This window comes from Hippoglossus hippoglossus, chromosome 17 (assembly GCF_009819705.1).
Source record: "Hippoglossus hippoglossus isolate fHipHip1 chromosome 17, fHipHip1.pri, whole genome shotgun sequence".
NCBI lineage: Eukaryota > Metazoa > Chordata > Actinopteri > Pleuronectiformes > Pleuronectidae > Hippoglossus > Hippoglossus hippoglossus.
In genome coordinates, this window is record NC_047167.1 from 13,960,463 (window position 1) to 13,988,180 (window position 27,718).

A 27,718-nucleotide genomic window follows, 5' to 3' on the forward strand; every position below is an offset into this window, starting at 1 on the left:
ATCCATTCATCCAGTTTGCTCAGAAGTCATACTCATGACCTGTCTGTTGATTACCAGCAGAGGGCGATATTTGCTTAGTATCGTGGCTGTGGTGATTGTTGTTGTACCAAGTGTGTCTGGGCTGCTGGTATAGTATATTATCAGTGCTAAAGCCAGTTGATGAATATGTACTTTACTAACTGGTTTTCTGTTGTAGGTTTATATTTCAATCTCTAACGATCATGTTTACAAGATGTTGAAATGGTATTGCTTCTCAGGGGTGTGTTTGTGTCATGAATGTTAAAAAATTGATTAAAAAAAAAACTAATGTAGTAACATTTGTTTGAGTATAACATAAGTTCTTTATTAGTCCTGCTATAGTGAAGTTTACTGTGTTACAGCAGCATCAAAAAGAGAATAGTGAAACACGCCCTCTGCAAAAGTAATAAGTTAAAATATACAATATAAACACAAGTAACGTTAAGTTAAAATATGGACAGGATTATCCTTTATTAGTCCCACAATGGGGGAATTTGATATTAGCAATAGGCATCAGTAAGCAATAAGTAACATGCAATACTTAAGTCTAAGGTAATATAGATAATATATGCTATAGAAAAATATGAATGGAATAAAAACGAATGTATACAGTGTAAATACGGGGGAAAAAAGCTGTGAGTCTGCTTCCTGTTAAAATCTTAAGAGGAGCAGAAATTGTGTGATCGTCTTTAACCGAAATATCTGAAGTGACTTAATTGGAATGACATTTGGTGTGCAGATGAAACTGGGCACTTGCAAAAAGAAGAAACCTACAGGTTTAACAAAGATCACCCTAAGCTCATTCCTCATACATAATGTATGTTCCTAACACGCACAGTGCCACGTGAGTAACATGCATTCATTCAATTAGATCAGTTTAGCATATTTCATACTGAGGTCGACTACAGTAAAGAGAAACCACTGAACAAAATGAGATTGAAAATATGTATTGATACTCCACACCAATAAAGTAATCTGACAGTCACATACATGAAATACAAAATTCGGCTTGTGCAGGAGGAATAACGACACCCACCTACACATCACGTACAAATTGCATGTGGGAGGGAGTGTGCTCACAGATGGAGGCAGATTCGGCTCCAAGAACTATTATGGGATCTTGCGTTCACAGGCTATGGAGGAAATATGGGCATCTAAGACATAACACTTTCATCCCTACCCATTTACAAACACAGTGAACACTAACTTTATTTGAAAATGACACGCAGGTAGATCTACTCAAATTGCCAGGGCTGTGTTTGGCATCAGATTCAACACCATGTTTCTCTTCCGCCCGAGTCAACAAGCTGAAAGATGGAAGGACTGAATCACTTCCGACTGGCGATGACTGGGAGGGGGAGATTTGCTGATGGAGGAAAGACATAATGAATATTAAAGACACGGAGGTGTTCTGCTAAGCTTGTTTGATTAAAGAGGAGTCAACGAGGTAAATGTACTTAGTGTTCTAGTTCCCCCTTTGGAAAACTGCTGGTGTCCTTGTCAACAATCGAATTGACAATTTAAAACATAGAACATGAATAGATGGTGCAGACACGTTCAAAAACGTAATTCTCTCCATGGTTTGAACCTCAGTCACAATACCTATCCAGGCCGCCTTTGTTGGACTGTAACCATTTAATGTTCCAGATTTTTTTACTGACTGCTAATAGCATCATCTTTCTGCAGTCAATTCCATCACTGATGAGAGAGTATTTAATCTTAATGGAATTAATGCACCTTACCTACTTAATTTGAAAGTGATTTGAAATTGTGCACTTTCATCGTTGCCAGTAACTCAATTCAAGGTGTCCAGTGGTGCTTGTAGCCTGCTGACTAATATCTGTAGTTTCGGCCTAGAGCCTTAAAAGGACCAGGAACATCCTGTCACCTGACCCCCAGGTACTTCAACCATATGTGAATTGAGGTCATGCTACAAATGTAATGAAATTGGATTGAAATGACAAGAATGCCTGTCTTCCTATGGAACTAACCGGAAACAAGTGTCACAAATATAATAATAACCCTTTTTTATCACTTTGGAGTAATGTCTTGTGTAAAGATGTATGACTTTATAGGCTCAGGGATGTTGGAGTGTGACTAAACCAGTTGTCTTAGTAAACCACTGACATTTGAAGATACGGTTCTTGTAATCTCCATTAGATTTTCAGTAGAAAACATCTAAATTCCCTCTTGAAAGAAAGAATAAAACATTCGGGGTCCCTAATGTTTGTGTTTAGGCTGTAAATTACTGCTGTGTAAATTCTTCCACAATCCACTTGGGCATGAACAACTAACCTGACTCGTGCATTTTTCTCACTGGCTCACTGCCGTTTGGTGGCGGTGAGCAACAGCTAGGATAACTTCTGATGAAGTGAGAACGCCATCTGTGGCGTACGTCACGTTTGCGGCAGAGTGAGTTTTCATACAGGAGCACTGACACCCGCCCACCCGTCAGACAAACTGCATGTGGGAGGCAGCGTGCACACAGACAGACGCAGCCTGGGCTGTGAGGCCTATAAATGGAATCACCGACATGCAAGCAACCAGATGTCTGCTTATATATAATGGACTGAACACAGCATGTATCAGTGTCCTACATGCAACAAATGTTGTTGCGCTCGTGAAAAAAACCATTTCACTCGTGTTTTTTCTACAGCTCTTTCAGTGTGAGGGAGATTGCCCCGTGCTCACAGCCAGGAGGAAGGGACTGAATCACTTCCGGCTGATTGAATGCGGGATGGAAATTTGAGGTGTCTTGTTGAATGGGACAGAAGTGCCCACCACACAAAGAGTGGACGTCACTGCAAGTGTTTCACCTTCAATCCAATCACAGAGTTTTACTGGAAATTCTCGATTGTATTGGCCCACATCAAACAGACTTCAGCAGCTCTGTGTTATACTGTATGTTCCCTATAGTCAATGTACTGGAGGTTTGTTATACTGTATGTTCCCTATAGTCAATGTACTGGAGGTTTGTTATACTGTATGTTCCCTATAGTCAATGTACTGGAGGTTTGTTATACTGTATGTTCCCTATAGTCAATGTACTGGAGGTTTGTTATACTGTATGTTCCCTCTAGTCAATGTACTGGAGGTTTGTTTTACTGTATGTTCCCTCTAGTCAATGTACTGGAGGTTTGTTATACTGTATGTTCCCTATAGTTAATGTACTGGAGATGTGTTATACTGTATGTTCCCTATAGTGAATGTAGTTGAGATGTGTTATAACTGTATGTTCCCTATAGTTAATGTTCTGGAGACATGTTATAATGTAAGTTACCTATAATGAATGTTCTGGAAACATGTTATACTGCATCTTCCCCATAAGTAATGTGCTGGAGATGTGTTATACTGTATGTTCCCTAGAGGTAATATACTGGAGATGTGTTATACTGTAAGTTCAACCCCCCCCCCTTACACACTTCAAATCATTGTTAGAAACACATCTCTTCTCTTTGGCCTTCTTTTCCAGTTGAGAATGCTTTATCTCAGCATATTTGATTAGTTTTTTTATCATTGGTGTTTTGATATATTAGGTATTACGGTTTTCTTGTTGTACCTTTTACTTTGTAAAGCAATTTGGTCAGCCGTGTTGTTTTAAATGTGCCATATAAACAAAGTTGACATTGACAAAATAAAGAGATTTCACAAGTTGTGTTTCTGTACAGTGTTCATGTGTCAAATGGTGCACCCACAGAAGCAAGTCATTTTCGTACGTCAGAAGTTTTTATTTCTAGAATATCTATTCAAATGTCAAAATGCTTTAGATGGATGGAAGCAGGGAGAGAAGGATGGATGGGTGGGTGGACTTTGTTTATCCAAAACTGGGAAATTCCTGTGTTTCAGCAGCAAGTATTATTTTATTTTTGTGAGCAGGGTAGACTGTGATTTTGACTAATTTTCCATAATTTTGTCATGCAGCATTCATCCCACATGAACGTGTAAGTGGGGGAGGACGCAGCTGGGGTTGTCTCTGAGGTCACACATGCTTGGCACTCTCATGCGCCCTCTCACCTTTTTTCTATTGCACTGGCTCAGCCCGCCACAGAGCACGAGGCAACCAGCACCAGTCAGAACAGGCGAGTGCTTTCTGCCATCTGGTGATCTGTTCCGCATGTGAAAACTTGTTTTTCTGTCCGGGTATAAATCACACTGCAGACTCGGCTCCATCTGTGGACCCGCACACGGAATTAGATGATGGAGGAATCAAGACGTCAACAATTTTGCACTGGTTGTTTTATGTAAACACAGTTTTTGTTTTAGCGACAGTGACTCGCAGCATTAGACAATTACCTGCTCTCTATGTTATTATATCGTATATAAGCAATATGTAATTCTGATTTTGTTTTACATACATGTTTTACGTTTTATGCATTTTGACAGAACTGACCATGCAATCATGATTTTTTTTTTTACATGCAACTATAACAGCATGTAAAATCACATTTACAGATCAATGCAAACAAGTAGAAGCTTCTAACTACTTATTCTTCTCTATTTGTGGCGTCTCTGCCCAGAGCAGATGGTAAGACAGTGACCCAGCACCTGTCTAAATGTGTGAATGGATGTCAGGAAGTGTGGCAGGTTAATTCCTCACTAGTGAGTCAGGATGGAAATAATTATTCTAAAGGCAAGATACACTTTTACTTTAGCTTTATACCTTGTTTATAGTGAACAGTTTAATCTTTTTTGTGTCTGGGTAACACTTTTGAATAAAAGTGGTAAACAGTTATTTTATTGTGGTGCATAATGGATCAGTGATAATCTAGCTATTCGAATTCCTTTCTGCGAGGAAGCTGGTTTGCAAGCGTCTCCCTGCATCTGTCTGTTTCCTCCAGGTGGTCTGTCTCAGCACACAGTCCTGACATGGAGATTCCAAATATCCTATGGGTAGGTGTAACGTGGCAGTCGACACGTGTTTAGACCTATGATAGACTCAACCTGTCCAGGGTGCTCCCTGCCACTTGTCCATTGTGAGTTGGGTAATGCTTCAGCCCCTCATCATGAGTCAAACAGAAAGTCAGAAAGAAATGTCAAAACGCAGGTGGTCAATAAACACAACGACACATAACGATGATCAAGTTCATAAATTCTATCACATATTATTAGTCAGTGTAATTAAAGTAAAGAGTCTTTGCATTGTTGGCATCAGTTAACAAACCTTTGCTGCCAAAATTCAGTAAATTCACCACTGACAAGTGATTTGACCTGCAGCAGGCAGGAGTCCAAACCAGACCAAGCCACTAGGGGGAGTTGTCACCAACTCTGAAGAAAAGAATCCACAACCCAAGGAGTGTATGAATGTACTTATGTGTGTGTGTGTGTGTGTGTGTGTGTGTGTGTGTGTGTGTGTGTATGATATATTTCATCTGACTTAATTAAATTAAGTACATGTACACATGTATACATATATGTGTGTGTCTATCTCATTAAATATACAAATATATAAAATATAAATATATATATATACACACACACAAAGTGTTTCTGTTATTTTATGTGACTCACATGTCTGTTAGACCTAATGCAGTTGCAAAATATCCAAATCTCTCTAACTCATATATATGTGTGTGTGTGTGTGTGTGTGTGTGTGTGTGTGTGTGTGTGTGTGTGTGTGTGTGTGTGTGTGTGTGTGTGTGTGTGCGTTAATTAAATGTGTATATTTATATAAATGTATGTATGTATTGATATCTGAAAATTACAACTTTATCTATATACAAAGGCTATATATAATCAATGTTATGCATTTATATGCAACTTTAGGCTGTATACACATAAACAACACATCTCTGCAACAGGACTCACACAAAGTGTTTTGGTTATTGTATACGTATCATACGACGTAATGCAGCTGCAACCTCAACAGTAACATCCCTGCACAGATTTTATATAAGGCTCAATATATTAAATAACAGTCAGGATTAAAAACACTTCTTTACGAGAGTCGAGGAACTTCTCTGCTGCGTGAATGACCGATCAGCCGAGCCGCAGCGGCCCCGCACACACTTGTGTAACCGTTTAGATAACAGCGCTGAGCCGCACGGGGCCGCGCGGAGCCAACCATCGGCATCGCTCCATTCACCAGCAGCTGCGTCCCGGTGATCTGCTCTCTCCTCCCTCACGCCGGTGTGCGGCGCGGTGGGTTTCCACGTGAACGCGGTGACATCCTTATGTAAAGGGAGTGGCTGCCTCGCTGACCAATCGCAGCGCGGACCGGCGACTTCAGCGACCGTGCCCATGGAGGCAGGAGGCGCCGATTGGTCCAGAGCACCGTGACGCGCTGACGAGCAGCTTTCTGGACCAATCGGCGCACGGAGGCAGGAGGGGCTCCGAGCAGAGCACGGAATGAGGTCACCAGCTCCGCGGTAGATACAGAGCACAGTCCCGGCGTGAGCGGAAACTTCAGCTGCAGAGCGCGGTGTGTCGGACGGACTCAGGACCAGAGGGAACCAGCCACAGACACCCTCCATACAGGCACGGGCTCATCTCACGGACCCACCGGAAGCCGCAGAGCAGCTGTTCCTGACAGGTTGGTGGACTTTCTGCTTGTTCGCTCGAGCGTCGTTGTTTTTATAAAAACCGTCTCCAATGCATGTGACACCAGTGTTGACGTGCCGCGGTAACAACATGGGAAGTGTCGGTGTGACTGGATGAAGCGTGGGAGCTGCAGGAGTGTGTCAGAGCGAGGGGCAGCCCCGGTCAGTAGACTGCAGCACACTCCAGCCCTGACCACATAACACACATTTATGTAAGGGCAGTGACGGTGCTCCAGTTGTCTGTGATCACGGTGCATATTGTGTAGAGATCTGGTGTCAGTGTGTGTCACGTGAGAAACACGCCTGACACAAACAGCCCAGTGCAGCAGCAGCAGCAGCAGCAGCAGACACATATGTGAGGAGACTGTCTTGCTGCTCCAGTTTGTGTAACTGTCTTGGCCACGGAAGAAGAGCACAGCACTTATATAAAGGTATTTACATTGGCATTTAAATGCAGGAAAATTGGCAAGAGAATTAAAAGCAGGTCAAAAAAGAGAAGCAGTTTGTAATGTTAAAAATCTCAGGTTATACTCAAGACACGAGCCTTATTTATCAATATCAATAATTAATTATATTTAATTAAACAAGAGCCCAATATATATTGATGCTATATGTATGCATCGTGCAACACAGTTAAAAGGTGTAACACGTAATTGGTTGTGATGTTTTACTGTAAGCTGTAAGCACTAACTCACTGTAAGCATTGCTGGAGCTTAAACTCAAATTTAATAACTTTGCAATTGATAATTTCACTTATACTTTTGATATCCTAGTTTGCATTATACTTCAAATACTTTTCCTTTAAAGAGAAACTTTAATTGATGGGCTTGTGATAAGGCTGGGCTATAAAGATATATCAATAATTATCAAGGTATCATTTTCATCAATAGCAATATAACAAAGCTTCAAAATATATATCGATATATTGCTTATGTTTTGTTCAAGAACAATGAGGAGGCTTACTATGTTTATCAGTTGTTTGTATTCTCTGCTCTTGAAGAAGAGTAACTCCTGACATATTGGTGCATGGTTTCTTGCCTTAAGAAACTTAAAGTGAAAGTCACTGATCCAAAATTGAAGGTGGTGATACAAACCGCTTCTATGGAATAAAATGAATCCTTTAATCCTTTTGATAAAACATTCAGGATGTCAGCATTTGAAACATAAAACCCCACAGTACTTCTCAGTGTGAACTATAGTCCAGCACTGTGCTGTTTATCAGCAACAAGTCTGGGATGTTGAGAGACATGTTCAGTTTTCCGTTTGTGCTCGGCAGAGCGAGGAGAAAAAAACAACTGACGCATGTGAAGCTGTTGAGGGAGAAGTCCCGAGAACTGTTTGAGTGTTCTGCATCAGGCCTGGGACAAATTTCCCCGCCCACCTTTGCAGCACGAGACGAGGTGTCAAATTACTTTTTTCTACTTATCTGAAATCAAACTTTATTCAGGGAATGAATTGGTACGGTCAGAGCAGATCGTGTCACAGAGGGCGTCTCTAAAACAAACATTTTTAACTGAGCCACAAGGAAAATTCGATAAAGCCATAGGTGGTGTTGGAAGGTACAGTAGAGTGCAGTATGCATCGGACCCACTGCAGCTTTTTAAGATGTCACCGAGGATAGATGTAGGTCAAGCAGAAACAAGCTGTAAGCCAACATTCAGTCATGTCTTCACGTGAAATTGACGATGATTCTGCTGCACTTTGATTAGGGACATCAGTCGCATTCAACCAAGCTCTCCTGTTTTCTCCCAAAGAATCAAAAGCAGCCCCGAAATGCTGCATTCTCTTTGCTTTCACACTCGGCTCACGTGATGCAGACTAAAAGAAAACTACCAGTGAAATAGAAATAGAGTGAATGAAAAAAAACTCAATGAATCTGATAACAAGAGAGGACTGTGATTCATGCAGCTCTTGTATCCAGGTTTCAGCTGGCGTCTACCCATGCTGTCTGCAGGGAACATATTTTTCTTTCAAATGTTTAAAAAAATGTATAATGAACACATTTTGTTATGAATTCTTTAAGAATGAAAATGATATCACAGAAGCGTGAAAGTTGCATAACTGTGTCAGTGGGAGGGTCAGGCCCTGTCAGTAGACCAAGCACACTCCAGCCCTGACCACATGACAGCAGCTAACACACATTTATGTAAGGGCAGTGCAGGCGTCACGCAGTGAGGCTGACGGTGCTCCAGTTGACTGATCACAGTGCATATTGTGTTGATATCTGGTGTCAGTGTGTGTCACATGAGAAATACGCCTTACATAAACAGCCCAGTGCAGCAGCAGCAGCAGACACAGATGTGAGGAGACTGTCTTGCTGCTCCAGTTTGCGTAACTGTCTTGGCCACGGAAGAAGAGCACAGCACTTACATAAAGGACACGCTGCGTCTCGGGAAGCGTCCATTCATAATGATGATGTTCGTGTCTATGGCTTCAAGTGAGTTGCAAGTATTTGCCTACAGGTCTGGTTATATTAATTTATATATGAATTTAAATTGGTATTTAAATGCAGGGAAATTGGCAAGATAATTAAGTGCAGGTTAAAAAAAAAGGAGATTTAGTTGGTTTGTTGTGTTGTTTACTTAAAGAGTCGTCTTAATGCGTACCATTGGAACTAAAAAATGTAATTGTGATTTACACCTGGAAACATCTTATCAAAGATTAAATGAGCAAAAACTAAAATCTGTGTCAGTGCTAACTTGTGGTGTTGAGATTTAATATCCAGCGGCAATCAGACTTTTAAAAGTCTATGTGTCAATATTGAATTATCCATTCAGTCCCATTGGCAGTAATGAAAGCCTCAGGAAGTCGGTATTGACAATATGCCGCCTAAACCAAAAGATAACATTCATTTGGCAACAGGCAGAAGAATTACATTTTTTATCTTCACTCTACGAAAAGAGTGCACTTTACAAATTGTATATGGAACATTGCAAAGTTACATTATCTGAGTATAGTAGAGGTTTCAGTTCTTAATCGAGAAGGTGTATTTTTTCGAGAAGGTGTATGGCAAGCTTTTTTTTTATTATTGGTTTACCACAACCTTCACCTAGAAGAAAAGAATGAGTCATTTGACATACATTGTGGAGATTTCTTGTCGTCATCACCTGCACCAGCAAGAAACCTGATCAAATACAATCAAATTTAAATTTTCCAACCTTTAATAACAACCTTAACTTTAATGGTTATAGGTCCCGTCTGAATGGACTGTTAGAGCAATATGTACGCAACCTGTGATTGTGTTTCCCTCATCTATGCCTTGTTAGACCACCTGCTCCTCGATTCTCCTCCATTTCATTGATGTAACTGCCTCTTTCACCTGCTGCCAGCCGCTGTGCACTTTGGAAGGAAAAGCATCATACATGACATTTAAATGTGTCATGGCCTGTGTTTATAAAAAAGCTATAGAAGAGTAGGTTTTTTTTCCCATCTTTTGAGAATAAAGTCAAAATATCAAGAATTAAGTTGACATGTTAATAAATTCTAACTTAATTTTGAATATTGAGAATAAAGTACTAATTACCTCCACCAAGGAGAACGCGTTTTCACCCTGTCAATTTGTGGTTGGTTGGTTTGTCAGCAGGATTATGCAAAGATCTGGTGGATGCACATTTCATTGATTTCCCTGGGAATAATTCATGGATCCTAGCACAGTAGTGGTTGTAACTAGTATGAACTCTTGCCCTAATTACTCGGGCATGCGGGCAGTCCATTCTAGAACTTTGGACTAGACTTTGAGTAGTAGTCACTTCTTCTGCTGCAGCACTTGCCAAAAAGCTTCTCTGTGAAGCTTCCCAACGACCTTGGTTAGCAGTTTGTGCAGAACAGTTCAGGAGGTGTAATATATCGCCTGGCTGAGTAATATGTCACAGCTGGATCGTCCACTATGTGTAATCAAAGGCCTGCTATGAAGGGGATTTTGATTTGATTCTTCAGAAAACAGCCTCAATCACAAAGCTGATCTTAAGTGCTGCACTTTGCGCAGAAAGCAGGTCATTGCCCAACTCACGGCTCTATTGTACCGTGCTCACTCCCAAGGGGGGCTGACTCACCACACACTGACCCAATTCAGACATCAGCAGGGATGAAAACCCCCCTACAGGTCAGGTTTGTGACAAACCGAATTGCATAATAGTGAACTCTCTACCATCTAGGGCCAGAGGACGAGTTGATCATTAACAGACACGTTTTATCACTCTGCGATAAAGGTTTGGCAAAAACTGTGAGCATCTTTTCAAGTGACCAGCTGTTTAAGAACTAGTGCAGTGCCCATAAACCTGTCTGCCTGGAATGGGCTGTTTGCTTGACCCGTGGTGCATTCTCTGCCTTTCTCTGCTTTTCACAAGCTGTACACAGTCTTTCAACGGGTCATTAGCAGAACAACAGACAACGTGAGTGTCACAGTCTGTAAAACCTACGTAGCATATCTTTGTGCTTGCCCAAACTCGACGCACAGGACTTGCCATGGTTTGATGACTAAATAAACACAATAGACATCTTCAGCTCTGTAGAGTGCAGGTGAATTTGTCACGACACAGAGCGGCCTGTCCTCAGAGTAGAACAATTCTTTCCATTGCAGGGCAGAGAGAAAGATATACCAGCACTTAGTCAAGTACCCAGCCAGGACAGAGGTTATACTTGGATGTGGCTTTCATGTGACTGTACCATGTTGGCCAGGAACAGGATTATGTGAGTGCAGTAAAACAAACACTGGGCTACACTACGTCCACCATGGTGTAGTTTCCATAGTTCTGTATCATTATAGGCTAAATTCACCTTTTCACCTCAACCATTTGGCCATTTTAGTACATATAACTTCACATTATGTTCTTGCCAGTTATATTTTACTTTGCTCCACAATTTCTTCTATAGTCGTCAGTCATTGTTGTATTTTTAGTTCAAAGCTGTTTCCTCTGATCATGGTTACCTTCCATTTAAAACCCTGTTGATGCTCCAAGGGAATCTGGCGTTCACTGTTGATCTACATGGATAAGTGTGTAAAGTCCACCATCATAAACCAGGGTTTTTCTTTATTGACCTGTGGTGGCCTTCAGATGAATGCTGTCTAGTGTTTTATGTGTTCCTCGGTGGATGATCCTTTGAAAGGGTTGGAAGGTTCAGATGGGATTGACCTACTGTTCTCAAAGGCCAAACTGTCGACCAGTGAACCTTTTCATTGTACATCAGAGGAGCACCTGCAGAGGTCAGGGATCAAACCCTGCTCTGTTCTCTGATGCTGTACCAGACAAAAAGACACTTGAAGGAGGATTGGTGCAGCATTTGTCTCTTTGAATCAGTTTGAACTGTGTGTGTGTGGATACCTGACCCAAGCCCGCCGGGCCTGATGGAATTGATATGTACTTTCGGGTCCGGTCATAATGGCTTTGTTATCTACTTGAATTTTTAAACTGCACATGCCTGTAATCTGGGAAAATATCCAAACCACAGAACATCTGTGGGGTTTGGGTCAGGCTTGGCTACCTTTCTCTCCGCCTTGGTCGGGTTCGGACAGAAAATTGCAGCCCAAGCCACACTATGTGTGCAAGTTAGGTTTAAATTCCTGTCTTCCAAGTGACCACTGATTCTATCGCCTTTCCAGGCAGAGTTGTGGTTTCAAAGTAAAATGGATAAATGTATTTGCAGATTAGCAGAACATTTTCATTTAAAAACCAAAGTATATGTGTATTTAAAACTTTTCTCAATATCTAAATTATGAATGAATTGCGGTGCATGATGGGTACTGACGTGTGAAACATCTCTCTCTCAACAGATCTATCCACTTCCTACCTTATTCCCTGCAGTGACACCCCTGTTAAAATGGGGTGATTGTTGTTATTTCTTCATCCAACCAATTGACCTGGAACAAGCCTAGGGCAGCACATTTCCTGATGTCTCAAGATTCAGATTCCAAACCCTACCACTTCGCAATTCTGGAGGACCAGGATGCAGCCTCAGGGTGCCGAGCATCCACGTCCTGCAGCTCCATGCCGAGAAGGGCCTCTGGGTGCAGCTCGATGGCCTTGCTGCACACCCATCGCAAGAACGCCCGCTCTCGCTCGCTTCCTGAGGAGGACGTAGAGATGAAGAGCAGTGGGTCGAGTGGGAGCGGGACCGAATCGCACGGCAATGAGAGTCACGGCAGCGACAGCCACGGCCACGGCTCGATGGGCAGTTCAAATGGAAACAGCAAAGACTCTGCACTGCTGGAATCTTCTGAAAGCAACAAAAGGTCAGTAGTGTTTGATGACATGGTCATTGGACCGTATCTTTTTCTGGTATGCTGTCTGTGATTGCAGGTGAAAAGGGAAAAGAGCGAAACACTGAAGTGGAACGCTTAATTGCTCTTCCTTCTGCCCTCATAGTTAATCTTCACAGATTCATAAAATCTCCAAGGTTGAAAAGATGAACAATCACGTCCGTTTCACCTCCCACCACCACAGTCTTGTCATAACAAATGCAGCTGTCGGCATCAGATGTGTCTGTCTGAGTTGACTCATGTCCTAGTGAGCCAAGGCATCAGGGATGGCCATCAAACAGGAAGGGCACTCGAAGCATAAGTGAATCCACTCCGTCCGTCGTCTCTGACCATGAGTTTCCCCCACAAAATACAAACGTGAACAGAGATTGATTTGAATAATAGCTTTTAAATTATATTGCTGTCAATGACACTCTTTCTGCCCAAAGTAAACAGATTTTTTTTGGGGCTAAACGGCGACAAAAAGTAATAAAAGTGTCACATTTTATTAAATGCTTGCTCTCATGTTAAGTTAGTGTGAATAAATCAATGAGCTCAAGAATGATTTGATTAAATAAATTGTCTTTTTCTTGTTTATAATTATGTATAAGTTTAACTTTATTTAACTAATCACTCTCTAAGTACACCCTTAACAGCAAACTCAACTACAGAAGTAGGAATTAACTTTTGTCACTAGGACAAAATATTTCCATGACGCACAAAGGATTGTGTGGACATGAATACAGCCTGACCAAAAATTGTTTTTTAAACAATGCAGTAGGAGTGCAGAGCGGATATTGACCAGTGAAGGAAAAGAAAGTCACACGCTTCAGCGCCTAAGTATTGCCACAGCAACGCGGTATTTGTCTCTTTTTATTACTGGCCGGAGCGAGCAGATTTGCGTGCTTTCAATTTTGTTTTTTTCCCCCAATCCCTACCCTGCCTCTCTTACCTCACCCTCTTTTTATTTTTTTTAACCCACTCCCTCTTCCTGTCCCCAAACACACACACCAGCTCCCTCCTTCGTCTGCTGACGGAATCAGTTTCAGCTTTTTCTTTTGTAGACCACTCCTGCAACGGCAATGTAGCCTCAAGGTTCAAGGAAACATGAACATGTCATTGTACGGATGTATCTGATGAACTTTGTTTACAAGAAGCGATTAGTTCGGTACCTAGTTGTGCTCGGAGAGGCTATTTGCAAATGCTATGTCTATACATAGCATAGTATAGTCATTTAATCCTGTTATTTGTACCAACTAGTGCACTGATAAGCTTGTGGGGCAGCAACTCCACACCAGACACATCCTGCACACAGTGTATATTTTATCAGTCAGTATGTGATATATTATTGTACTTGACGTTTTGTATCTATGGGAAATTATGTACTACATCAATCAAATTGCAATTTCTTTCGGTGTCACTAGCAAAAAAGCCCCCTTTTTTTTACGCCACTACTACATTTAGAAAATACTCTGCACTGTAGAGTAGGAGACCAGGAGTCAGACCGACACTGCAACCAGAATTTCCAGCAGCACCCCTGCTGTCAGATGTATTCAGTCTGCAGCTCTTACTATATTTGTGCTGTGCCCCCGTTGTGCTCGAGATGCACTTAAGGTCGTCAGGGAGGTGAGACTGACCTCAGATTTGAAGTGTTTTCTTCTCTTACCTGGCTCCTGAATGAGAATTGAAGCATACAGTACATGCTGTTCCCCCACTCACCCCCACAAAGACAGAAATCAGCTGATCTTTTTTTGGGCTCACCTTATCAACACCCCGCATTGTAAAGCTGAGCATAGCTTTTTTTTAATATCCCAGGGGACTGTTGGAGCCTTGGTGGAGGGGTGGGCTCTACTGAGTGACATTTTAGTTTTCCTCTGTTTTGCTGCATAATGTTCACTTGTCGTCGTCTCCCCCACAGCTCCAACTCCCACAGTCCGTCTCCTCCCAGCAGTTCAAATGCCTTCAGTCTGCTAGGCTCAGAGCAGGACAACCCCTCGACCAGCGGCTGCAGGTAAGTCCAGTAACTGCAGCTGAAACACTTATTTTAAATCTTTAGAGCCCAACCGATATAGATTTTTGTGGTCAATGCCGATACAGTGTGTCTGTGAGAGGCATGATTTTATCAGCCTAACCCTAATCAAACAGGCATTAATTCTCATACATTGTGAGTTATCTTCTACTTTCATTGTTTAATCTCTTTTGAGGGACCTTTTTCCTTGTTGCAAAATCTGACTGGCCTCTTTTGTCGTTGTGCAACCCACAGTAGTCAGGAGTCCGCCAAAGCCAAGACACAGAAGGAGCTGATTAAAACCCTGAAAGAGCTGAAGCTTCACCTGCCTGCTGAAAAGAGATGCAATAACAAGTCCTCCACGTTAAACGTGCTCAAGCACGCGCTGCGCTGTGTCAAACAGGTGGAAGGTAAGGCTGCGCTTTGTTAGACCTTCACAAGTAAATTCATAAATACAGCTGCTGTTCACGGTGCGTATGTATTCATCAGACATTGACTCTGTTTCTACAGCCAATGAGGAGTATTACCAGCTTCTGATGACCAATGACAGTCAACCTTCAGGCCCGGATGTGTCTTCTTACACAATAGAGGAAATAGACAGCATTACGTCTGAGTACACCCTCAAGAACAATGTGAGTAACTGAGTAAATGATCACTGAGTAATAATCATAGACTGTGTGTAATTTGTTATATACTTATATATAAATACTTTTTTGTTTGGTTCCCTCCACTTACATGGAGGTGGCATTTACAATCTATACTGCAGCCAGCCACCAGGTGGCGATTGAGACACTTTGGTTTCACTTTCATGTCATCCATCTTTATAAACAGTCCATGATGATTGTTTTCACTATAACACTGATATTTATGTTCTTTAAAGCTGCTCATAACAATAAATGCTTTGACAACTATAACAATTCATTAATGTTTTGTCCACTTTGCTTGAATAATGAAGGTTTGAACAAAACAACTTTAATGTTACTGCATTCAAGTATTTTTTTTTTTTATTCATTCCACAAATTTGGATTTTGTGTTCTGCAGGACATTTTTGCAGTGGCAGTGTCTCTGATCACGGGACGCATCGTCTACATTTCGGATCAGGCCGCCTCCATCCTCAACTGCAAGAGAGAAGTGTTCAAAAACACAAAATTTGTGGAGTTCCTGACGCCGCAGGATGTGAGCGTGTTTTACAGCTTCACAACGCCGTACCGCCTGCCGTCATGGAGCATGTGCACCGGAGCAGGTACAAAAACAACACAACATCAGAAAAATCTGACATGACTTGATAAACATCAGACCCAGAGCTGCACTTTTTCAGTTTCGCTTCGACCCCTGTATGCCTGGGAATAAATAAACAACTCAATTCCGGGTAAATTCATCGCATTAAGTGCAGAGCTGTTCTGAACTAATCAAAGCTTGATTGAGACACCCCCCCCAGCATACGCTCCGGAAAATGTTACCTCTGAATTAAAACATTTTTCTTTAACCCTTTCAGAGTCATCCCCGCCTGACTGCATGCAGGAGAAATCCTTCTTCTGTCGTATCAGGTGAGTGGGTGTCGGTCCATCTGCTGCTCGGACCTGCTTGTGTTGTTTATTCATGCTTCCATTCCACTCCAGATGCCTTTCAATTAGTTTGTGACATCATAAGCGTGTTAAGTGTAATCGAATGCTTTTTCCAGGCAATTGACACATACATATAGATACACACACAGACACACATGTACACACATGTACATTTGAAGAGGCAGACAGGAAACATGGGGGAGAGAGAGACGAGGGGAACCAAGGTCCACGGTCACAATAGAACTGCGGACGTTGTGGTGACTTCGCATGCACTCTATTTGGCCTACAGATCGCTCTGCACACACACATTTAAAACACACACGTGCACGGAAGCACACAACATTAATTTACTCTCATTAACTGGACACAGAGATGGATGATTGATGGATGGTAAAAATAACCGCACAGCATCCCCTGGTGTTCAGAATCTTGAAATCCCTAAACCTTAATTGAGAGTATTTGTGAATAGACCATCCCTGTCTAAGCTTAGCTCATCTTCTACATTCTAAATTACAGCGGTGGTAAAGAGTGTGAGGGCAACATGCAGTACTATCCGTTCCGCATGACGCCGTATCGGATGAAGGTTCAGGACACCGTCCACTCTGAGGACCAGTTCTGCTGCCTCCTCCTGGCTGAGAGGGTTCACTCTGGTTATGATGGTAAGTACCTGACTGCAGGTTTTGAGGAAAAACATGATTTAATATCACATTTCCATTTGTTTTCCAGGCACACTTGCTTTTATCAGTTATATTTCTACCATTTCTTCTATATACACTTTTTTTTATATATCAGAAATAGTCATACTACTACTTTAAATATAAATTGTGTTATAAATCAGCACCTTTCCCCAGTTTGTACTCCTGTCAAAGGTTTAACACTTTTCACAATTTCACAAATTTTCTTTAAAGCACCCAGAATTCCAACAGACAAGCAGATCTTCACCACCACACACACTCCCAGTTGCGTGTTCCAGGATGTCGATGAGCGGTAAGCCACGACAGAAATGCTTTTAATGCTGAGCCAAAAAATATATATATGTTGCACTGAATCACACAAGGACATCGTGGTACTAAATAACTGAGATGATAAATGTTTTATTTGTATCAGGGCTGTTCCTCTCCTCGGGTACCTCCCTCAGGACCTGATCGGCACATCCCTCCTGCTCCACCTGCATCCCAATGACCGACCCATCATGATGGCCATTCACAGAAAGAGTGAGTCTACAGAATTATACAGATCAAGACAGAATTTCCTATGTCTGCACTGCAAATCTGTCCACACACTGTTCTAACTTGTGTTTTTGGGGCTTTGTGTATAGTCCTTCAGTACGCAGGGCAGCCATTTGACCACTCATCAATCCGCTTCTGTGCACGAAACGGAGAGTACATCATCCTCGACACCAGCTGGTCCAGTTTCGTCAACCCCTGGAGCCGCAAGGTCTCGTTTGTCATCGGGAGACACAAAGTTCGCATGTGAGTATCAGTCTTAGAAATATCTAAACAGATGCACAGTCTGAACGTTTCTGATCTTCATCGACTGATGTTTTGTCGTTGTCCAACAGGGGCCCCGTGAATGAAGATGTTTTTGTGGCCCGGGCCTCGTCTCTCGGGGAGACAAAGACCATGGACTCTGACATCCAGGATATTACAGAGCAGATCCACCGCCTCCTGCTACAGGTGAGGGAGGATGAGAAATTAAAAAATTTAAGGATGTTAAGTATGGATTAAGAAAGAAGGCAGAATCTTTTAGTCGTGATAAATCCTAGAAGCAGAGCTGAGGGATTAGAGCAACATCTTCCTTTCAAAAGACAAATTAGGCGAAGAGACACTTGGATTAATTTAGGCAGTTCTACATCATCTTCTCCTTTTTAATCTTCCCTCTCTTTGTCTGTGATTAGCCGGTTCATAACAGTGGGTCCAGTGGCCACGGTAGTCTGAACAGCAATGACCACCTTCTGGGACTGTCCATCTCAAGTGAGAGCATTAACAAGGGCAAGATGCTGCGGGAGGAGGAGGAACTGAGCAGCAAAGCCAGACCAGTGAGTACCAATCGAATACAAGGTGGCCATACCTGGACACGATCATACAATAACGGCCCATAGTCCTGGGTTTAGTGACCTATATACAAAATATAACACAAAACATAGAATGAAAATATTATTTCTGACCACAGCGTCTTGTCTCTATCTCACAGCGAACTTTTCAGGAAATCTGCAAAGGCGTTCACCTTCAGAAGAGTCAGGAGCAGCAGACATCCAAACCAGACAACAAGAAAAGCATCAGCAGTAAGTCCAGCTGATAAGCTGCAGACGCATATATGTGTGTAAAATGTATGCAAATAATCATATATGCGGTCTAAGCGCATCACTCGTCCCCTAACCACTGGCCTCTCCCCAGTAGAGTCTGTACAGAAGAGCCCAGCCGTGGTGCAGACCAAAGAATCGCCCACCCCTCTCAACTGGAAGGAGCCGTGGTCTATGGAGGAGAGACAGACATCTGTCCAGGAGGAGCTGGCCTTCAATGACCAGACTGTCTACTCCTACCAGCAGATCAGCTGTTTGGACAGCGTCGTCAGGTACAAAGTTTACATGATTTTAAGGAATAGTATCCGTGATCCCAGAATTTCATATATATATATAATAACTAATTGACAATAAGAGATGGTAAACTGATCAGTGTGTTGTTGTGATTCCTGCAGGTATTTGGAGAGCTGTAATGTTCCCATCAACATGAAGAGGAAGTGTCAGTCTTCTTCCAACACCACATCCTCCAACTCGGATGAGGACAAACAGAAAGGGACCAGCAACATACAGCTGTCTGAAGGTGTGGCACTGCTTCTGTTCACACCTCGAAAGGAAACTTATTGTCACATCATCACATAAAGCTTCTAATCCCTTCACACGTTGCTCTTTAAACTCTCTCAGACTCAGAATACAGTGTCAGCATGTCTTCTCCTCTGTTCTCTTTGGCAGAACCAGCTTTGTTAAAGGATCAGTCTGGAGTTTCTGCTATGGATGATCGAGACAAAAAGTCCGGTGATGCCGCCACTGCAGTAGTTGGCACTTCGCTGCCCCTGCCTGTACCTAACAAACCGGAGAGTGTGGTGTCGATCACCAGCCAGTGTAGCTACAGTAGCACCATAGTGCATGTTGGTGACAAGAAACCTCAACCTGAGTCAGGTACAGTGCAGTGAAAAAATATTTATCTCCAAAATAACGTCATCTGTTACTGCATATTTATACTAAGATATCAGATCAGAAGAAAAAAGGAACCAGAGTTAAAGGTTCAGTGTGTGAGATGTAAGTGAAAGAGATTGCTCAATGGCCACTCTGATGACTATGATTAACCGAAAACTCGAGGAAATCCCTCTCTAATTTGGGGCCAAAATGAAACAGAAGTACTTTCTGCAGGCACTAACATCCTCCCTATAGCCAATGAGAAGGCCAGACTTACAGTCAAACTCACAACCTGGGGATGTAGTAAAAGACATTGATCATATATGTCATACTACACCTACAATAACAATGGGCCATTATTTTACAGGCCACTACCGTGCCTGTTCAACGCTTTTTGTCGTTTTCACTGCAAGCGCTTCACCTGTCATTACTGGACTGTGTGTTAAGTAGTTTCCCCACTGTCATCTGTGCAGAGATCCTAGAGGATGTACCAGGAGCGGGGGAGACGACAGAATCCTGCCAGAACGCTGGGGCTCCTCATTGCGCTGTTTCACATCCCAGTCAGGAGAGGGAGTCCTACAAGAAACTGGGGCTGACCAAGCAGGTTTTGGCGGCCCACACGCAGAAGGAGGAGCAGGCCTTCCTCTATCGCTTCAAAGAGCTCAGTAGACTCACAACGCTGAAAGCCAACTGCTCTGAGTACCTGGAGCGCCAGCGAGAGCAGATCGCCACTGATGGTACCACTGAACACCACACAGACTCATAATCCCTATCATACATCACAATTTATGGGTATATCTTCAAACTGCATTAATCATTTTGGGCTAAACAGCGTAATTTGTAAGAACTGTGGCAGAAGTCATATGGGGCAAGAGGCAGAAGTAGTTACATGATTTTCCAAACGTATTCAGTCGAGAAAAATGAAAATGTCAAAATCACTTATCACTCAACCCATTTTGTTCTTCTCGACCCTCCAGCTGTGCCCGCTGCTCGACCCTTCAAACAGGCTGGACTGGTTACAGAGCCCGTCGCACGGCGAGGAACACGGAATAAGAAGACCAAGTCGAAGCGAGCGAGGCAGGTTGAGTCCTCGGACAGCACGGAGTCCCACTACAGTCATCAGCATCTGCGGCCACCTCGTATAAACCATGGCCTTAACCCCACCTGCTGGTCCTCCTCTGACACCTCGCAGTCCCCGTATGCCATGACCTACCCTGCCATGATGCCAGGCTACCCTCTCCAGGGTTACCCCACACCTGCTTCCATAGCGACTCGCACAGATGCCCCTCTAGCAAATTTTGGGGACAACCAGACTGCCCAAGCCCCTCCCTGCCCGCCATTCATCCATCCTGTTCCCTTCACTGCCCCCATGGTCACCCCCATTGTGGCTTTGGTGCTGCCGAACTACATGTACTCTGCAATGACCCCCGGGCCTCAACCACCACAGCCAGTGTACCATGCAGAGACTGGAGGCTTCACCACCCAAACACAGCCTTTTTGTCAGGCTGCCTTTCCAGGCCAGGGCACCTTCATGGTTCAACCCTCCTTTTGTGTCCAGAATCACTTCAACCCCCAGAACCCTTTTGCTCCTCCGGCCGGTTACCTGACCCCATCGTACCACCTCCCTCTATCCGCGGAAATCCCAAAGGGCCTGGTGGAGGCCCAGTCTCGCCCCTCGACGCCCCAGTCTGGATTGGGAGGAGGTCCGGCGTCCCCACCTCTGTTCCAGTCTGGCTGCAGCTCACCCCTCAACCTGCTGGAGCTGGAGCTGTCTGTAGACCTCCTGGACAACACAGTGCTGCCCCCTGGAGGACAAGGGAACACCGCTGAAAGGGAGAAAGGAGCAAGTGGCACTCCATCCAAGGTGAGGGGGCTGAAGCAAGTAAACAAGGAAATAACCCTCTCTCTGTTGCTGTCTTCTCTCTCTCTCCTTTCCTCCCCAAGTCTTCCGAAGCGTGTGACTGATATTTTCCTTAAACTGTCAGGATAAAATGTCAATGCCTCACTGAACTTTTTCATTGAGGCTTGTGTGGACCCCCATAGGGAGGCTGTGGCATGGTCCCACTACAATCATTTGTCTCTCAGCCCCCTGTGATGTAATGCCATCATCACAGTGATTCCTCAGTTAAAGTGCCAGTATTTTACTGTTGTATTGCGATGCCATATGTAAAGTCGAATCCATCTCGACTACTCCGATGAAATGTGGCCAAGGGTATTAACACATGATGTTATTATCCCTATAGCCGTCTCTCAGTCTCCTTGGTCCACCTGGACCGTTGTTTTGCGAGTGCACGTGCTGTGCCTGTGAGCGTTTGTCTTGGGATAAAGTGTTCTCTAGGCTGAGGGCTTACAGCAATGAGGTAGGCGACTCAACAGAAAACCTCTATACTTCTCCAATCCCATTTCTTCCCAAATCATATGTCAAATATGTCTGTAACAGTTTCCCCTATTATCCCTTTTCATGACTTATGATTTGCACTATCCTTGTCTGTTGAAGAAAATATATTGCGTTGTATTTTTAACGCATTTGAGACTGAGAAACGTAAGGATAACATTCATAGCTAGAGATGTTCCAATACAATTTTTACCTTCACAATGCAGACTCTGATACCTGGACTTTGTGTATCATCTGATATCGTGTACTGATCCAGTACCAGTACATTTGAAAATATAACAACATATATAACATGTTGTAACAGCTGTATGCTACCAACCCTGTATGGAAGTGATGGCTGCTGCTATTTTTGTATGGTCTGGCTCAGGTTAAACCCTTTAACAAACAAATACATACAGAGCATAAATGCCATAGAACTTCTTTTATTATCTAGTTTGAGAGTCAAAACTGAAAAAGAAAACAAACTAATAAATCTAGGGAAACCACAACAATTACTTCCTTTTAAATAGTAACTGTTGCCACGTTGCATGAAATATTGCATATTACATTTTAGGAAGCTCTAACTGACAGTACACTACCGGAAAAATCCCTTCCTCATCGAGATGTGTTTTCCAGGAACAGAAAATTGCAGTTTTATCTGGGTGGAACTACTACACTTTAAAGAAGTGGTATCGGATCAGTACATAGGTTTGCGTACTCACCGGTGCCCGACCCGACATTTTCAGCAGTATCAGAGGCATTTCCTTTGCCGGTATCGGTATTAGAACATCTTTGATCATCGCATTAGTACTGTATGTATGACTTGTTGCACATATACTCTTTGATTTTGCATGCAAGGCCTCTGAGGCTTGAACCACATTAATAACATCAGTAGTTGAATCCAATTTTAGCAGCAGTGGGGACGTGCTGTTGTTTTCTCTGTGTTCTTTTGAACTGAGATGTGACCAGGAACACGCAAAGAATGTTTACAACTATCCACTGCTTACATATTGATCTTTTCACTTTCGCACTCATAAATATATTTTACACTACTTTAAATCAGCAGGAGATGGATTGAGATCACTGTCATGTTGCTAACTGAGCTCAACCTTTAATGGTGTGATATGGTGCACCAGGTTATCGGTGAGGCAGACTGATTTCCATGCTCCTTACAGATATTTACTCCCAATGGAGGCTTCAAATGCAGAGGCAAGACGCAACACAACTCATGACACTGCACCTGCCTGTTTCATAAAGAAGCACTAGACGAAGGGAGCACTGCAGTCCATCTCTGAAGTCAGGCTCCTCTTTAATGCGTTTGTTTTTATGTTTTTTTTTTTCCAGGCAAGCTCACGTGGCGACGGGAACACCAGCGATGCCAACTCTTTATCCAGCGGCATGTTGGACATTCTGCTCCAAGAGGACTCTTGTTCAGGCACAGGCTCGGCCACCTCGGGGTCCATGGGCTCAGAGTCAAACGGACGTGGAACCTCGGCCAGCGGGACGTCCAACAGCGGTACATCTAATAGCAGGACATCAGGCAGTGGAGTGTCGGCGAGTGGGACCTCCGGCAGTGGAACAGGTCCGAACTTAACTTTGTACATCTCATGGACAGCATTAGATTAAATCAACCTCACACAACCTCGGGGGGGGGGGGAGGAATCAGCAGAACAAAGTTACAACAAGTCACATCAGCTTTGTTTAAAGAAGGAATATTATTGTCATATTCAGGTTCATAATTTTATTTGAAAAGATTAACATACTTTAATGTTCAAAAAAACACATCACTGTCCTCAGACTGTCCGTTGCTGCAGCTCCTCTTTTCAGCCCTTTGGTTGAAATCTGGTTTTAGCTCCCAACTGTTTAAAGCCCAGTCTGCGCTGGCCAACTCTGTTGTGATTGGTCAGCGGCTTCAAGTGTGGGGAATTCAGCCTCTGCTCACGCTTTACCTGGCTTTGTTAGGGGGCGTGCCAGACTAGCCGTAAAGGCCGCAGCCTTCAAATCTTTTTACCGTTCATAAGCCATGACACAGTCTTCTGCTGTTGTGTTGCTCTGCCATGTGTAAGGTTAAGTCAGTCTGACAAAGTTACTGTGTTTTTGTGATGAATAAAATCGTTTGACACTCTCCTGTTTGTTTTCAGGAAGCAACAACAGCAGTAAATACTTTGGCAGCGTGGACTCCTCCCAGAACAGCCAGAAGGTCAAAGGTCATCTGAGCGGCAGCGACGGAAGGCCCGTGGACATGGAGCAGAGCGAACATTTCATCAGGTATGTACTGCAGGACCCGCTGTGGCTGCTCATGGCATGGGGGCGCAGCCAATCAGGAGTAGGGTAGTGGCTCTCTAGACACTGCTGTGTTATAGTTAATCAAACTTCTGTTTGTTGTGGAAGGGTAAGAGTACCCCAGTAATAGACTGGTTTACCTTTTAAGACTGTGGAGGATACTGTGGGTTCAGCCAGGAGGCAGAAAGTACACATGATCTCATCTCATACATACACAATAAGCTGCTAGAGGACAATGCAATTATTTAAGACATAAACTTGTTCAGAATAAGTTTATGTATTTATGTTATTATACCATAACATATCTGCACCCTGGCTCTGCTCACATCCCATAGTTTCATCACTGGGACCTGAGAGCTGTAGAAATACAATAGATGGTGGTATCGTTAATTTGTTGGAACTTAAGTTGCACTGTTTGCATTTTACAGGCAGAATTAAATACAGAAATATGCCCATTTTTCTCGAGAAGTCTTCACCTCAGCTTCATAACACCACCTCGTACTCCTCCACACTACTGCCGTAAATAAAAAGGGGTTAACAGTCGTGCAGCTTGTTTTATTAAAACTGTTTGTATTTCGCTCTAGGTGAATTTTCCCTGTGCCTGACGTGCAAAACAAAGCCACAAAGATAGATTTTCTGTTGTGTTGAATTTAGAAACAAGAATCAGGATGTAGTGATATTTTCCACCACCAGATGGCCCCTTACGTTAGCACAGTTGAAAGATAAGAGAAGCCAGACAGTCAATGGGCCTGTCAGCAGATGATTATCAGCAGAGTCAGATTTTTCTCGGGTTTTTCTGAAGTGTTGCAGGAAGTGGTGGTGACAAATATCTCGAAAACAATCATCCTTTTCTTTGTTGTTGTCAGAGGAAGTGATCTTCTAGTGTTCAGAGTTTTTCAAACCCTAACCCTTATAAAGCGTTGTCAGATACGACTGTTGGGTTGTGTGCTGAGTGCCTGTGTTTGCTTGTATGTGCAGTGACATCCAGCAAGAGGACAGAGAGAAGCTGCGGCTGATGCACATGAACCAGCCGTGCTTCTCTGAGGAGCAGAAGAAGGAGCTGATGGAGGTCCACCCCTGGATGAAGAATGGAGGTCTACCCAAGGCCATAGACATCAAGGTAGAATTCAATAGTCCATTATTGGAATGAGAATTCTATATGTGATGAATAGATTTATTGGTTGATATTTGGATGTATCTGTATCCTTCTGTCCCAGAGTAGATGTGGCGAAAAAAACACTGTCAAAAGATGTGAAATTCATTATATAGTTATATAATAACTTAGGTTGTTAAGAAAGAGGCCTCCACATTTTTATGGATAACATAACATATTTTAAGATTGTCACTCTTACAGATTTTATCTTCCATATGAACCCAATTTTGCAGACATTCTCCAGAGTTCATGTCTGAAAACAGCTTGTGTTTCTCAAATGAACATGTATCTCCTCCTCTGCTCCTCTCACCCTCTCGCTTGAATAACTCATGTAAACCTGTGTGTGTTTTCCAGGTGTGTTCCTGCTGTGACGGTGCCTCAGAGGCAGCTACGGTATCATCATCAGCAGCAGCAGCAGCAGTAGCAGCAGCGATGGCGGACTATCAGCCAGACCTGGACATCAGTGACACAGAGACGGGGGAGGTCGGCTGCCGGCATAGGCCCAGAAAAAAGCTGTCAAACACGGTCGTAGTTTCCTGCCACGGCCCTTCGCTTGTCTCCAGCTCACAGACGCACACCAGCCAGACAATGAACTGCTCCAGATTTTCAGAGGGACTTTGAAGATGGACTTGGAAGATGGACTTCACATAAAAATCTTCATTCCTGTCTGTCTTGCTGTTTCAAGAGTTGTACCTGTTAAAATATCAAAGAAAACCGGCTCAGATATTGTTGAATGTAATATGTAGTTGTCATTAAATGACATTTTATTTTAATACACTTACGAGCCGCAGGAGGTATGATTTTGTTGGTGCTACCAAGGGTTGCTGGGCACTATGACAGAGCATGTTATTTTCCATTTGTTTCTGCGCAGCACTTTGGCAAAGATGCGCGGATAGAAGACGATGTGCAGAGGTCAAACAAACACAGAGTGAAAGGCTGCTTTGCACGAACGCCAGGATGTGGCACAGGGGTGAACTAGCCGCTGTGATCATGTCAGTTCCTTTGTTACAGAGAGCCACAGACTCAACGGCGGCTCTCTGAAGACTTTCACTACCTCCATCCTCAGCAGGGGAGGGAGAAATGCTCAGATAGGAGTGCAATCACCATGCAAGGACAATCCATTAAAAGTCTGGATTCCCAAAATTTGCTTGGATTATCAGCATTTAGTCTACGTATCAAAACTACTATTTGTGCAGAAATGTCTTTTTCAGGATGTTACATTGGATAATCTTTATGTAGGATGTTTATTCTATATATTTAAGCTGTTTATATACGACAATGTCTCCTATTTTATGACATAAAACTAAGTAATGTTCTGCTGAGCCCCGGTCGTGAAGGAGGTGGTGAAAAGACAGCCAGGTGCAACACATTCTATAAGCTCTGTAAGTTATATCATTTCTTATAATATTGAATGACGCAACATTTAATATTGAAACTCTCCCTCTCTGGTATTTGGAGCAGCCCGCAGTGCGGCTATAGGAGTTTTTTCTTTTAACATCAGTTCACCAGCGGATGTGGCATTCGTGTCAGTGTTCAGCTGTGAGGCGTTTACTATCTCTGACATTCAGGTTATATACTGTTATTCCAGTGCTCATGTGAATGTTTGTAACACTCCATGACTCATATAAATACATATATATATTTTTACATAAAATAATTTCTGTTTAATTTCTGTGTTTTTTAAGTTATGACGGAGGACAGGGCCACAGATAGAATATTCACTGTAAAGACTGGGTTGTGTAATTAGGACACTTCCCAGTCTGGACCGCAGCACTTTATGGTGGGTGTTGAATGTAAAGTGGAGGGAATATGGATGCCCTGGCCAGTTTTAAAAGTGTGCCACATGACACTTGAGAGCTGGTCTGATGTCGCCCCCTCATAAATATGGAGAGGAGCATCCTGTGGGAGCGACTGGGAGCCAGGACAAACGTGTGGTGGCCTCAGAAGTCAGACTTTAGGGTTATTGCACGGGTGTAAAGCAGCTCAGACAGATGCCAGGTAACTGTGGAGACTTCTTCACTTTGATGCTGTGTCACTTTAAACTACCAGGAAGAAGAAGAAGAAGAAACAGAACTCTTTTCTCTTTTCTCTTTATTCATTTGTCTCTTGTCTTTTCTGTTATTTGAACAGACACTGACAGCAAATGCACCTTATATTTGTTAAATGCATTTCCCTTATTTGTTTCTCCCTTTTTGTTTTATAAAATAAAATCAAATGTTGCCTACTTTCAAGTGCAGTGGTAGATGTGTTCATTTCTCTCATTGTTGACACGTGACAGGTACATCGCACGTGTTAAACCGGACTAATACAGAACTGATGATCGATTAATGAGTGTCAACGACCCAAGGAACTATTGGCTGTTTGCAGCAGA

General features: G+C 43.0%; 1 protein-coding gene across 4 annotated transcripts; it reads left to right on the forward strand.

Moving 5' to 3' along the window:
- Positions 1–5,234: 5,234 nt before the first annotated feature.
- Positions 5,235–27,575, forward strand: per2 (period circadian clock 2). 4 transcript variants are annotated; one of them, XM_034612437.1, is made up of 23 exons: positions 5,235–5,241; positions 12,565–12,783; positions 14,708–14,800; positions 15,053–15,207; positions 15,308–15,429; positions 15,839–16,040; positions 16,293–16,344; positions 16,879–17,021; positions 17,271–17,349; positions 17,470–17,576; positions 17,681–17,834; positions 17,924–18,038; positions 18,260–18,400; positions 18,556–18,646; positions 18,759–18,936; positions 19,060–19,184; positions 19,334–19,540; positions 20,011–20,274; positions 20,515–21,401; positions 23,256–23,493; positions 24,053–24,179; positions 25,173–25,314; positions 25,702–27,575. In XM_034612437.1, exons 2-23 carry the CDS (start codon positions 12,569–12,571, stop codon positions 25,966–25,968), a joined length of 4,104 nt encoding a protein of 1,367 aa, XP_034468328.1. In that variant the 5' UTR covers positions 5,235–5,241; positions 12,565–12,568; the 3' UTR covers positions 25,969–27,575. The 4 variants fall into 4 exon arrangements, with proteins under 4 accessions (XP_034468328.1, XP_034468329.1, XP_034468326.1 ...); XM_034612435.1 differs by lacking the exon at positions 5,235–5,241 and adding an exon at positions 6,375–6,547 and having other exon boundaries at positions 12,325–12,783; XM_034612436.1 differs by lacking the exon at positions 5,235–5,241 and adding an exon at positions 6,393–6,547 and having other exon boundaries at positions 12,325–12,783; positions 18,762–18,936; positions 25,702–26,123.
- The last annotated feature ends 143 nt before the right edge of the window (positions 27,576–27,718 follow it).

Excerpts from the sequence above, each read along its gene's own strand:
- per2 (XM_034612435.1), top strand. The coding sequence starts at position 12,443 with ATGTCTCAAGATTCAGATTCCAAACCCTACCACTTCGCAATTCTGGAG. Across the intron at positions 18,647-18,758 it reads CAACAAGAAAAGCATCAGCA|TAGAGTCTGTACAGAAGAGC; the intron begins GTAAGTCCAGCT and ends GCCTCTCCCCAG. Across the intron at positions 23,494-24,052 it reads GACCTCCGGCAGTGGAACAG|GAAGCAACAACAGCAGTAAA; the intron begins GTCCGAACTTAA and ends GTTTGTTTTCAG.